Genomic DNA, 14,629 nt, shown 5'->3' with positions numbered 1-14,629 from the left:
GCCTGTGCATAAACTATTATTCTTGAGAAGTAACATAGCTGTGAGTATAAGTAAAGCTGGGAAGAAAAAAAAACAGACACTAGGAAAGTAGAAAGAAAGAGAATATGAGGACAACTAACCTCAGATGGATGGAATCTATTTTCTCTTTTATTATTTTTAGTTTGTATCTGGTTTTTTTTTTATTATAATTGTAATTGTAAATACAATTACCATAAAAAAAGGGAAACTATCAATGTTGACAATGACTTGATGACACATAATCAATCAATCAATCAATCAATCAATCAATCATTAATTCATTCAAGCCTTATTCTTTAACTTTATTGACCACAATTACAACAGAAATGGAAAAGTGTCTATTTTATCTTCAATGTGATTGATGGGTAATCGGAGATCAAAGAAAGTACATTAGATTTAATATACTTTACCTATACAAGCATTTCTAAGTTCCGGAGGACTGTAGGAATTTAGCAAAGTTAAAAGTTTATGGGCAAATTCTATCCGCTCCTGCCATTGGATAAGGGCTTGTTTCACATCTGAAAATATACAATCAAATTAATATAGTTTACAACTCTGCCATATAAACAGCCGATTGATAATGACAATTATACTTTGGTTCTCATCTGTTTTATTTTTAAAAATAAAACTTATATTTAATAAATAATATCCAAACCTTTTCTTTGCAGATATGGCCGAGTGGATTTGAGGACGGAAAGAAATATGGACAGAAGCTCAACCAGATCTCCAGTTACATGGCAAGCTGTGGCTTCATGGTACATCATGTGCAGAGTATTGAAGGACTGCCAAATATATATATATATATATAAAATGATATAGCATATTACTAACATATAAAGATAGAGTTCCACGAACAAGATATCCTAATCTACCCTATTTTGCAGTATCCCACCCATCAAAAGGCTAAAAAAATAACAATAATACTCCTACCTCAGTCATCAGGATTAAGCCTCTGTTAAATATGACAAGAAGCCGATCCTCGTCAGTTTCTAATAATATTCGGAAGGCACTTGGAGCAAAACAGTAAAGAAAAAATAATTGTAAAGTTAAAATCTGTCTTAATATGAGCACAGTGGTTGCATCCTAAACAGAATGCACATCATTAAAATACCGTTTGGATTTCCAAATCTGATCTTGTACTATCGCTATACTTTTTTTTATCCTTACTAAGAAAACATATAATGGAAGAAAGGGCATGTCCAAGAAAAAAACAATTCTGTATATTTCAGTGAGATCTCTGCAATGTTAACTTGGAAGTGGGAAGGCCTGAACTACTATTGCTACTTAGAAAGCTAAACAGTGAAGTGGGTGACAAACAAAATTTACTTGACAATACAAATAATTAAAGAAATGGGATTGATGCATCTGATATGACAAAGGTATTGCTAAGTCCTGTGGCAAGAGATACAGATGCTGCTAAATTTCCTTTCCCAATTACAAACTTCACACAGGAATCTCAAGAATATCCCATTTTAGTAACTATTTAACAGCAGCAGACATTATAACACCTTTTGTCCCCAACAATTAACAATTTTTTCTATAGATGTGGCATATTGCATCCTTTATGGATCACTGCCCTATCATGGTGAGGAGGCTTGCACAGTTCCTTGAAGCTATGAGCTACATCGTGCAGGGCACCCAAGATGATAGGTCACAGTGGAGAATTCTGACAAAATGTGGTCCACTGGAGAAAGAAATGGTAACTCACTCCAGTATCCTTGCTAAGAAAACCCCATGGACAGTATCAAAAGGCTAAAGGATATGATGCCGGAAAATGAGCCCTGTAGGTCAGAAAGTATCCAATATGTTACTGGAGAAGAGTGGAGGGAATTACAAGTAGCTCCAGAAAAAGTGAATGAAAGGACGCTCAGTGGTGGATGTGTCTGGTGGTAAAAAGAAAGTCCTATGCTGTAAAGAACAATATTGCAGAGGAACCTGAAATGTATTAATCAAGGTAAAGTGGATGTGGTCATACATGAGATGGCAAGATTGAACACTGATTTCTTGGGAATCAGGGGATGGGAATGGGCAAATTTAGTTCAGATGACCATTAAATTTACTATTGTGAATCCCTTAGAAGAAATGGAGTAGCCCCCATAGTCAATAAAAGAGTGGGAAAAGCAGTACTAGGAGTACAATATCAAAAACAAGAGAATTATCTCAGTTCGAATCGAAGACAAATCATTTAACATCACAGCAATCCAAGTCTATGTCCCAATCACTGATGCCAAAGAAGCTGAAGTTGACCAGTTCTATGAAGACCTAACAAAACCTTCTAGAACTAATACCAAAAAAAAGTCATTTTCATTATAAGGGATTGGAATGCTAAAGCAGGAGGTCAAAAGATAACCATAAAACAGGCAAATTAATCTTGGGAGTACAAAATGAAGCAGGGTAAAGGTAACAGTGTTTTGTCAAGAAAACACACTGGCCATAGCAAAGTTTTTTCCAACAACCCAAGAGACGACTCTACACATGGACCTCACCAGATGGCCAATACCGAAATCATATTGATTATGTACTTTGCAGCCAAAAATGGAGAAGCTCTATGCAGTAAATAAAATCAAGACCTGAAGTTAACAACTGTGGCTCATATCATGAGCTTCTTATTGCAAAATTCAGGTTTAAATTGAAGAAAGTAGAGAAAATCACTAGGCTATTCAGATATGACCTAAATCGTATCATATCACCATATGTATATATAGTGGAAGTGATGAATAGATTTAAGGGAGTAGATCTGGTAGACAGAGTGCCTGAAGAACTATAGAAAGAGGTTCATAACATTGTACAGGAGGCAGCAACTAAAAGCATCCCAAACAAAAAGAAATGCAAGAAAGTGAAGTGACTGTCTGATGACGCTTTACAAATACCTGAGGAAAGAAGGAAAGTGAAAGGCAAGGGAGAAAGAGAAAGATATACCCAACTGAATGCAGATTTTCAGAGAATAGTAAGGAGAGATAAGGTCTTCTTAAATGCACAATGCAAAGAAGTAAGAGGAAAACAATAAAATGGCAAAGACTAAGACATCTCTTGAAGAAAATTGGAGATTGTCAAGGGAATGTTTTGTGCAAAGATGGGCCCGATAAAGGGCAAAAATGGTACAGACCTAACAGAAGTAGAAGAGATTAAGAAGAAGTGGCAAGAATACACAGAAGAACTATACAAGAAAGATCTCAACATACATAATAACAATGATGGTGTGATCGCCGACTTCGAGCCAGACATCTTGCAAAGATGTGCAAAGTCAAGTGGGCCTTAGGAAGCATTGCTAACAACAAAACTAGTGAAGGTGCACACAACGTGCCAGCAAATTTGGAAAACTTTACAATGGCCACAGGATAGGAAAGGCTCAGTTTACATTTCAATCCCAAACAAAGGCAATGCCAACGAATGCTCATACTACCATACAATTGTGCTCATTTCAGTAAGGTTATACTCAAAATCCTACATGGTAGACTTCATCAGTATGTGAACTGAGAACAGAAGTACCAACTGGGTTTTGAAGTGAAGAGGAATTAAGAGATTAAACTGCCAACATTTGCTGGATTATGGAAAAAGCAAGGGAGCTCCAGAAAAACATTTACTTCTGCTTCATTGACTATGCTAAAGCCTTTGATTGTGTGAATTACAATAAACTGTGGCAAGTTCTTAAAGAAATGGGAGTACCAGATAACCTTACCTGTCTCCTGGGAAACCTGTACATGTGCCAAGAAGCAACAGTTAGAACCAGACAAGAAACAACTGGTTGATTCAAAATAGGGAAGGAATACAACAAGGCTGTATATTGTCACCCTGCTTAATTAACTTATAGTGCAACATATAAAATAAAGGGCTGGATGAATCACAAGCCAAAATTAAGTTTGCTAGGAGAAATATCAACAACCTCAGATATGCAGATGATATCCATCCTCATGGCAGAAAGAGAAGTGGAACTAAAGAGCCTCTTGATGAGGGTGAAAGAGGAGAGTGCAAAACTTGGCTTGAAACTCAACATTAAAAAAAACTAAGATTATGGCGTTTGGTCCTATCATTTTCTGGCAAATAGAACAGGGAAAAATGAAAGCAGTGACAGATTTTATTTTCTTGGGCTCCAAGACCACTGCCAACATTGTCTGCAGTCATGAAATTAAGACATTTGTTCCTTGGGAGGAAAGCTATGACATACCTAGACAGCATATTAAAAAGTAGAGATATCACCTTGCTGACAAAGGTCTGTACAGACCAGTGGTGGCAAACCTTTTATTGATTGAGTGCTGAACAGGAACACGCTTCGTGCCCTGCACGTGCCATCCGTGGTAACACGCAGCTCCTCCCATGCTGCATGCGCAACCGCACCATCTGCGCATGCACACACGGGTATAGACAAAGCTATGGTTTTCCTATTAGTAATGTATTGCTGTGAGAATTGGGCCAAAAGGAAGGCTGAGTGCCAAAGAACTGATGCTTTCAAATTGTGGTGCTAGACAAGACTTGTTCCTTGGACTGCAAGGAGATCATATCAGACAATCCTAAAAGAAATCAACCCTGTGTCCCTTCTTTGGAAGGACACAGAAGATACAGAAGTTAAAATTCTTCGGCCACCTAATGAGAAGAGAGGACTAATTGGAAAAGATCTTGATGTTGGGAAAGACTGAAGGCAAAGGAGAAGGGGACGGTAGAAAATGAGATGGTTAGATAGTGTCATCAACGCAATGAATATGAACTTGGGCAAAAGCCAGGAGACAGTGGAGGACACAGGAGCCCAGTGTGCTATAGTCCATGTGGTCGTGAAGAGTCAGACATGACTTAGTGACTGAACAACAACAACAAAGCATACTGCAAGAAAAAAAGACATGGAAAAGCACTAAAATCACTTTCTAAACTCTAACTTTTATTCTAGATCAACACACCAAACATGAAATACCTTATTAAAGTAGTCCAGCATGACCGTCCATCTAAGCAGCGAAGGTAACAGCTTATAGTCGTTTTTTTAAATTGCTTAATGTCTTCCAGTTCTTCCTCTCTCATATCAGGCCTTTGAGCTACAAAGAGTTGCATGAGATTAAATAGTTCTTCCACTGCCTAAATAAAGAGAAGAAATATCATGAGGCTTATTGGAAAAAAACAAACAAACCCAAATTCCAGTTGTTGTTTATAATAAGGTAAATGCTTTAAAAAGACAACCGGTATACCAAAGGTATTCATATTATACTGCCATTTTTTTTTAAAAAAAAAATGCACTCTTGGTTTTACATGCTCTCAAGCTTTTACTTTTTTCTAGAATACTTCCTTTTCCAGGTCTGCAACTTGAACTATGTTTAAAACTGAAAGAAAAATGGACCAAACTAATACAAATAAACACAGGGAATCTTCATTTAAATGGACCAGTTCGGGAAGATGTCCACTGCTCCTGAAGACTCATTAAATGATGGTATGTTAGTTACATAACCATTTGCAAATCACATAAAAAATATGATTAACATAAATGTAATTGCTTCATCTGAATTCTTTGGGGGCATCATGGCTTACTAATTCAGGGGCACATCTGGGTGAAAATCTGGTCCACTGTATTCTTAATCTACTAAATGGGGTTCCTTAATTCCAGGTTTTACTCTATGCTGGTTTATTACTGAAAACTGGATTTAGTATATATTTTATATATCATATGTAAAGGTTTCCCTGTCAGTTGTGTCCAACTCTAGGGCATGGTGCTCATCTCCATTTCTAGGCCGAGAGAGAATGTTGTCCAAAGACAATTTCTGTGGTCATGTAGCCAGCATAGTTATATGCCAAAGGGGCATGGAACACTGTTACCTTTGCACCTATTAATCTACTTGCATTTGCATGCTTTTGAACTGCTAGGTGGGCAGGAGCTGAGGCAAGTAACAGGAGATCAGCCCATTGAGTGGAGCTCAGGTCTGGAACCAGGGCTGTCACTCTGCAGCTGATGAGCTCAGCATCTTTTAACTGCTGAGCCATCTGAGCACCCCTCCCTTATATCATCTCTCTCTCTCTCTCTCGTCTGTCTGTCTGTCTCATATATTTATATATCATAAGGATTTCTTATATATTTAGTATAAAAGAGCTATTTTATTTCTATACCATTCTTCCTATTAAAAGAGCAAAGAATTGTTTTGCTTCTTGAACTCAAGATATATTTCGCCTCCTTCACAGCAGTCATATCTTCTGCATTAGGAAGGGAGAATGGCAGTGATCTCAGTTGTAGAGGAACTCCCCAAAAACTGACCATTCTACTAAGATGGTGGGGCAATAAAGAAAAAGTATGGCACAAAATTAATTGTACCATAGTTGCCATCAGACAATGACAGAACTGCTGATAAACTGGATGAAAGCAGTGTCACAATTCCATTAAGCCGATCTTCTGATAATTTTCTGAGCTTAAATTAGAGCCGAATATATTTTCGCTATTATCAACTGATCTGGCAAAGAGATACAGTTTTATTTTCTTACATTTCATTCATGTGAATACTCCCAATCACCTACCGCCTAAAAATGGTCCTTCCATAAACTGCTGCTGTTCTCTGAAAATGCTTTTCTTTTAATGCTGTTCTCTGAAAAATCTCTTTCTGCCTTTCACTCTGTATGAATTTGACTTACCCCAGGATATTGGCTGGCATGTGGTGTGAGATTCTTGAATGCCCACTGGATATTTTGATGAGAAGCCAACTGTCTGGTAAATGCGGGGGATTGTTCACAGCATAGCCGCAGAATGCCATAGTAGGCAGGTAGCATCCCACGGTTAAAAAGCACCACATCCTGGTCATCGTGATCTGCTAGGATGTAATTGAAGGCAATGTTCTTGGTCACCACTGGATTCTGCACAATAAGGCGCACGTTCTCAGGGCAGTCAACGCAGACATTGTACCAGAAAGAGAGCAGGGCCTGCTTATTATGGTTGGTAGCAATAGCAGGCTCAGAAAGTTTAGGCTGAAAGAGGTTCCACAAATCCATGAAATAAGTAGAAAACATTAGTTTTTCTGTTTTGGAGATCAAGCAGTAAGTCATAAAACTGAAGTAGGGTACCAGTTTTGTAGTTCCATGCACAGCAGCATCAACATAAAGCTTAGCTCTTGAGAGCAGTCCAAGCAACACATTATAAACTTGATGAAGAACAACTGTAGTATCTGGACTAAGGGGAAGATCTCGAGTAGGGATATGGAGTGAGCGGGTAGATCGGAACATTTGTCGGAATGAATTGCTTGGAATAAGAGAGACAAGAAGATAGGCTGCAGCTGCAAAAGAATAAATACACAGGTAAATAAAGCAGCTAGGCTTTTTGGCTGTGCACATTCACTTTAAAATAAAATTTGTTTTTTTGTTTAAAATTTGTTCACAAAAACATTAAAAAAATTGTTCACAAAAACAAACAGTTCCTTTCTTTCTAAATTGTTGCAGGTAATACTGAATATTGAAATGAATATTTGGAAATATTTCACTCATTTTCTTTTAAATGTTGTTTATCATAATATTAGGAAATACATAAATAAAATAAAATGTCCACATTTTTACACATAAACAATGAACTTATTTATCGGAAAGTAAGAAGAAGCCAATTATTTTCTGCTTAGCAACTTACAGGTTCTCACTCTAGGATAGTTATGAGCCAAAAGAAAGCGTTCTACCCAGTTTTCCATATTCTGCAGGACCCAACTGTGAGCAAGCTTATTTCGTGGTGTCTGCACTGCTAGCCAATCCAGACATTGAGATGGGTTGTACTCAATCACCTACAAATATTGGGAAAATGGACAAACATCATGAAACATAAAACAAAAACAAGACTATTGGATAGCACTCTATATATCAACAGCTGAGTTAGTAAACAGGCAGGGTCCCCAACCAGTGGTGGGTTGCCCCCGGTTCGCACTGGTTCTATAGAACTGGTAGTAAAACTGGTGGGAGGCTCTGCCCACTGACCCCGACGTCATCAGAACGCTTTTGTGCATGCATGCGCACGCGTCCCCATTGTGAACTGGTAGTAAAGGTAAGTAGAACCCACCCCTGACCCCAACCCTCAGTCTGTGGACTGGCAGGGAACTTAGCCACAAAGCAGAAGGCAAACATGTACAATACTATCCTCCGGCCACTGGTTTGTGGAGCCAGAAAGGTTGGGGAGTACTGTTTTACTAGTTTTATTTACTAACTGTGGCAAAAAGGCTGCCAAAGGTACTATATTCTCTGCCAGACAATAACTCTTATTTCCAGTCTAGGAGTGTAAAAATTTAGTCTAATAATCTTTAGAGCATAGACATTATACTGGTTATTTTCTCTCAATATGATAGAGATACGACAAATCTTTGAGTGTATTTAATATAGGCATCATTTACCTCCCATATCCTTTGGAGAATATATGATGCAAATGGTGGCATTCCTGGAGGTCCACCAGCAAATTCCATAAGCATAGTTAATAACTTGAAAAAAGGATTGGCTGCCTGAAGTTGAAAACAAGAAGAAAAAAAACTTATATATATCATATAAGAAATCTGTAGTGTTTTTTTTTAAATATTGCAAGTCATAACTGATTTTATTCAAAGATTTACTTATGCCCATTTAAATACATATTCTAAATACACATATATACCAATGACTCCCTTTGTGACTTTTTATCTTTTCAGTTGATGTTACTGAAGATAATCATAGGCAACAGATAATTTTGAACTGGCATTCTGATGAAAAAGCCAAAAAGTGCTTATAAGGAAAGGAAGATCATAGAAGAGTCTGCTAGATCCTAAAGACTGAATCCACTTCAAGGCAACCATTTCTTATACAGAAGAAAAAGCATATTCAATAGCTGCTCATACCCTGATTCTATTTCTTGATGTAATAAAACTCTGGCCTTTGAACATTTTCTTATAACAATATATTTGTTAATTCTGGCTAGTATCCACTCTGACTGGCTATGGATCTACAGGGCTTCATACAGAGGACAAAAAGGTAAATGTTTCTCTGTCAGTTGTGTCTGAATCTAGGGCACAGTGTTCAGAGTTTGATTCTGTGACGCCAGAAGACGTGGACAGGATACTGGGCAGACTGAGCGCAGCCACATGTTTACTGGACCCGTGTCCCTCCTGGCTGGTGCTGGCCTCTCGGGAGGTTACACGAGGCTGGCTCCCGGGGATTATAAATGCTTCTCTGAGTGAGGGTGTCTTCCCCACCGCCTTGAAAGAGGCGGTGGTGAAGCCTCTCCTCAAGAAGCCTTCCCTGGGCCCGGCAGTGTTGGCAAATTACGGTCCAGTCTCCAACCTTCGCTTCGCTGCGAAGGTTATTGAGAGTGTGGTAGCGCGACAGCTCCCTCAGTACCTGGATGAATCGTCGTATCTGGATCTGTTCTAGTCGGGCTTCAGGCCTGGGTACAGCACGGAAACGGCATTGGTCGTGTTGGTTGATGATCTCTGGAGGGCTCGGGACAGGGGTTGTTCCTCTGTCCTAGTCCTATTAGACCTCTCAGCGGCTTTTGATACCATCGACCATGGTATCATGCTGCACCGGCTAGAGGAGTTAGGGATGGGGGGCACCGTCCTACAGTGGTTCTCCTCCTTTCTCTCTGACCAGTCGCAGTCCGTGTTGACAGGGGGGCAGAGGTCGACCCCGAGGCCCCTTGTATGTGGGGTGCCACAAGGGTCGGTCCTCTCGCCCCTTCTGTTCAACATTTATGTGAAGCCGCTGGGTGAGATCATCCGTGGTTTCGGGGTGAAGTACCATCAGTACCTGACGATACTCAGCTGTACATCTCCACCCCGGACCACCCCAATGATGCCCTTGAAGTATGTCCCGGTGCCTGGAGGCTGTGAGGATCTGGATGGGGAGAAACAGACTCAGGCTCAACCCATCCAAGACCGAGTGGCTGTTGTTTCCGACATCACGATATAGTCAGTTGGTGCCATCTCTATTGGGGGCGAGTCATTGGCTCCCACGGAGAGGGCTCACAACTTGGGTGTCCTCCTGCACTCATGGCTGTCTTTGGAAGAGCACTTGACGGCCGTGGCCAGGGGGACTTTTTATCAGGTCCGCCTGATTCACCAGTTGCGTCCCTTTCTGGATCGGGACTCGTTAAATACGGTCACTCATGCTCTCGTTACTTCCCGCCTGGACTACTGCAATGCTCTCTACATGGGGCTCCCCTTGAGGAGCACCCGGAGGCTCCAGCTGGTCCAGAATGCGGCCGCGCGGGTGGTTATGGGAGCGGCGTGGCGCTCCCATGTGACCCCGCTCCTGTGCGAGCTGCACTGGCTCCCGGTGGTCTTCCGGGTGTGCTTCAAGGTTTTGGTTACCACCTTTAGAGCGCTCCATGGCATCGGACCGGGGTATTTACGAGACCGCCTTCTGCTACCAATAGCCTCTCACCGACCAGTACGCTCCCATAGAGAGGGGCTTCTCAGGGTGCCGTCGGCCAAACAGTGTCGACTGGCGGCCCCAGGGGGAGAGGCTTCTCTGTGGGGGCACCTACCATCTGGAACAAGCTCCCCCCAGAGATACGGAGGATCCCGGATCTGAGCACGTTTTGTCGTGCTCTCAAAACATTTTTATTTCAGCAGGCTGGCCTGGCCTAATTCTCCCTTTTAAATTTTTAAATCGTTTAGTTTGTTTTATAAATTGGGTGTTTTAAATTTGTTTTTCGGCCAAAATATTTAATAATTTTAATGGACTTTTAATGTTTGTATTATCTGTATTTTATCTTGGCTGTTCACCGCCCTGAGTCCTCCGGGAGTAGGGCGGTATAGAAATTTGATAAATAAATAAATAAATAAATAAATAAATAAATAAATAAATAAATAAATAAATAAATAAATCTCCATTTCTTGGCCGAGGGAGCCAACTCTGTCCAAAGACAATTTCCAAGGTCATGTGGCCACCAAAGGCGCATGGAACGCTGTTACCTTCCCAGTGAAGTGGTACCTATTAATCTTCTTCATTTGCATGCTTTCGAACTGCTAAATGGACTGGAGCTGGGGCAAGTAATGGGAGTTCACCTCATTGTGTAGAGCTTGGGTCTTGAACCCGGGCTGTCACTTTCCAGCTGACAAGCTCAGCATCTTTAAATGGTGAGCCCCCTCACAGAGAACAATATATCGCTTATCAACTACCTGATCTTTTGAACTGGAGTTTATTGGACTTATAAAATGCAGAATAAATAGAATGCTGGAATTATCCATGCAACATCTTGCATGGCACATTTGTAATATTATTAATGTGGTACATTTATATCCCATTTTTCTCCATTAGTTCAATGCTGCATACATACAGATTTCCCTTCATTCATCCCTCAATTATCCTGTGAGAAGCTGATGCAACAGAAAGCTTGAGCCAAGTTATCCAGTGATTTTTAATGGGTTTAATTTGAACTGGGTTATCCCAGTCATAGTCAAGCATCTTAATCAGCATACCACATTTGTTCTCTGAAGAGCAACATAGTCAAGTACTGAAGAGAAGCATGCAAGACAATCATATAAATTAAACAAAGGAACCTAGATTATCTTAAAGTAATTCTTTGCATTTTGAATTATGACTAAGCTATTAAGACCTGTAACTTGTAACTTCTCACAAGATCTTGACTGAAGCTCTCTATAAAAACTTTCTTCAATAGTTGCTCACTCTTGCTGATTCCGAAGAAGTAATAGTAATATCTAGTTGTCTGTTATCTTTCTTTTGGATTAAGGGGATTGGCCTAACATTCGCCTTTTGTTGCAACAAGAATATTCTGCCAAAAAGAGTAGATGGCCATGAAGTTGAGCCTAGATCAGGAGCAGCTGCTATAGTCCAAACAGACCAAAAAGCCACAAGCTCCACAACGCAATTATATGGAAAATGTGACATTACCAAGTTACTGTTGTGAAGAATACAATGCTTAGACATACACAATATCTTAATCAAGGGTAGAAATGGAATTAAAGTGTTTCTGTTCTGGAATTTTCTCCCTTCTCTTTTGGTCATGGAAGGAGGAAGAAAAAAAAAGAAGATGGCAATGAATCTATGCCATATTTATAAGATAATCTGCTCTTAGCTTGGTGAAAAACAAACTGATAAAGCCTCCCATCACTGCTAACTAAATTAAAGAATGGGAATTATGGAACATAGATTTATTCGAAGAGATTAGTCAAACAGAAACACAAAGAAACCTGAAAACATTTAACAATTTCTCTCATTGTTTGAAGAAAGCTTGAGCCTGCTTTCATTTATGGGCATGCTTTCTTGTCAGAAACAGCACTGTTCCATATCTCCATATAGCTCCATGTATTTTAGTACTATGAGAAATGCTAACTTCTTAACTTTTGAAAGGTCAGAACTGGTAATGCACCAGGCATCCTTTGGCCAGGGGACAATCTCTTTTTGAAAAAAAAAAAAACTAAAACAGAAATAAAAGTACTATTACATTGCCATGAGAAAAATAGTTCATAAAACAGAGAAATCCATGCTGCAGTGTAAAGCTGTGGAAAGCAGCATTGGACAGGTTTTTATAGCATGTGAAAGAATTTCAGTTTCTGCTGTATAAGAAAAACTACAGCATTACTCCTTGCAGAGAATCTCTTTAGCAGTTGGAGCTATTTGCTTCTTTCAAAATATAGGTAAGGTGTGCTAAAAATCATAAGGAAGCATGTAGAAAGCTAGTAAAGAAACAAGGACTCAAACAGAAATACTAATGATAAAGAATGGAAGTTTATAATTTTAAGAGACATTATAAATCAAGACAAGTAGAAGCAAGCAAAAGTACTTAATATTTAGAGTAAGACAAGAAGTGAGTTGAGTACCAGAGCTTAATTCTGACTAGGAAAAGAAATAAGGTGGAATCTAGTAATGTCAAGTTTAGACAAAAACCAAAATCATATGATCTCTAAGCAAGGAGGGAGGGGAGAGTTTATTACTGAAATCCAATTAAAATTGAGAAATAGATTTTCACTGACGCTAATGAATAGTTGTAGACTGGTGCTTAAAAGGTTGTGAACCAGTTTGACATTTCAATATGTATGCATAAATATGATTAAATAAATAAATAAATAAGACCAAATTTTGGCATAAATATGACCTATTCATAAGGCTGAATATAGGGTGCTATTTAAGGACTGCTGAACTAGTATCTGTCATGCAGTTCTGTAACCTTAATGCTTGTACCCCTTTCTATTTGGCCAGAGCCACAGATTGAATTGTGTGGTGCCAAGGCAGGATGCTTATCTGATTTCTTAGTGGAGTAAAAGAATAATTGGCTCAGTGTAAAGGCACAATACCAGCTTTGTGTATTGTGCCAGAGGAAAGTGCAGGTATAGCGCATTGGGAGGATAAAACAATGCAGGATCATATTTCATTACAGGATTATTATATTGGGGACAAATAACAACTTTAAAAATGATGAATATGACCATCAAACAATATAATATATGGTAGCAAAATACTGTACTTTTAGACCATACCTCAGGAGTCAACTTGGCTATAGATGTGAAAAGCATGGATACGATCTGTAAGAGAGGAAGAAATCCTTTCATCATATGCAACTCTAATGAAAGCATTCCAGTTAGGCTCTCAGATGGTATAACTAATAACAGCTAGTAACTTACATGTTCTGCAAGTCTGTTGTTATATCGACAAAGACTGAAAATAAGATTGCAGGTCTGCCTAATATTGATTCCATCTCGAATATGTTGGAATAAGAAAGGAAAGCCCTAGAACAAATTCAATGGGTTACTGTAGCAGATATTTTAAAAGAACATGTTTTAAAACTCTTGTTGTTTTTCATGTCCAGTTATTACCTTGCCTCCAGTTAATGCTGCCATATCATTTTGGGATAAAGTCAAATGCCTAAAACACATATAAAAAATGGATCAATTTATTTCATTAATCAACCAATTAGTAAAAACAAAATCGCTTTCTTGAATTTTCTTGGAGTAGTCCATGCAAAACCACACTTTTAGAAAATCAGCCAGCTAACAAATGCTGGTAGGAACAGGGAACAAACAAAGAAAGAGGACTTTTCATTTCACAGTTCTGGACCCAAAACCAGGAGAAAAAACCAATGTGAATTGATTTTAATGGCAAAAATATGCAAAATGTGGGTTACAATCAAGCAACTGTTTTCGCCCTTTGAACATTTTATATATTTATTTATTATATTTATTTATTATATTTTATTATATATATGGCTGACAGCTTCAATTTAGAACGTTGACTGATGAATGATTAGCAGTTCTACTGCTTGTTCAGATAATATTGATATAAATGAGGAAGAATAGTTGATAATATACAGTAAACCATTATGTCTATTTTGTATAGCTTAGGACTTTTTTCCAGGGGGAAAAATTACCTTAAAGTCAGAACACTCCTCAGAATCACTCCTGTGAATTGGGTGATATCGTGCCCCTTTATATCATCTTCTAACAAACATGCAGCTTTTCTAGGTGCCTTAGCCATCTGATAGAAAAAACTGATTCTGGTGATGGCCAGATGGCACAATTTAATGGGTCAGATTTTTGCTTCCTTAGTTAATAATGACTGGCAGTAGATCTCTAGAGATTTTTGATTGAAGTCTTTCACCACTTTACTTGGAGATGGCAGGAATTGAACCTGAGATCTTTTGCATATGAAACATAAGACACGCTAGCAATCTGAGGCCCTGCCTACTTAGCAC

The 14,629-nt window shown here is 39.0% G+C and overlaps 1 protein-coding gene across 1 annotated transcript in view; it reads right to left on the bottom strand.

Annotated features, from left to right (window-relative positions):
* The window catches only part of USP34 (ubiquitin specific peptidase 34), a 161,701-nt gene that overhangs the window by 12,018 nt on the left and 135,054 nt on the right, over positions 1-14,629 (bottom strand). The window contains exons 63-72 of the mRNA XM_070932221.1: positions 13,755-13,803; positions 13,563-13,667; positions 13,419-13,463; positions 8,343-8,447; positions 7,595-7,742; positions 6,616-7,250; positions 4,922-5,079; positions 949-1,027; positions 674-800; positions 429-536 (exon numbers count right to left, since the gene is read on the bottom strand). Coding sequence (XP_070788322.1) covers positions 429-536; positions 674-800; positions 949-1,027; positions 4,922-5,079; positions 6,616-7,250; positions 7,595-7,742; positions 8,343-8,447; positions 13,419-13,463; positions 13,563-13,667; positions 13,755-13,803 — 1,559 coding nt within the window. The remainder of the gene's footprint in view (positions 1-428; positions 537-673; positions 801-948; positions 1,028-4,921; positions 5,080-6,615; positions 7,251-7,594; positions 7,743-8,342; positions 8,448-13,418; positions 13,464-13,562; positions 13,668-13,754; positions 13,804-14,629) is intronic.

This window comes from Pituophis catenifer, unplaced genomic scaffold (genome assembly GCF_029215685.1).
Source record: "Pituophis catenifer annectens isolate HBS135680 unplaced genomic scaffold, rPitCat1.0.hap2 SCAF_1, whole genome shotgun sequence".
Classification (NCBI taxonomy): Eukaryota; Metazoa; Chordata; class Lepidosauria; order Squamata; family Colubridae; genus Pituophis; species Pituophis catenifer.
The sequence above is the reverse complement of the archived record's forward strand: the minus strand, read 5'-3'. Positions and strand labels throughout refer to the sequence as shown.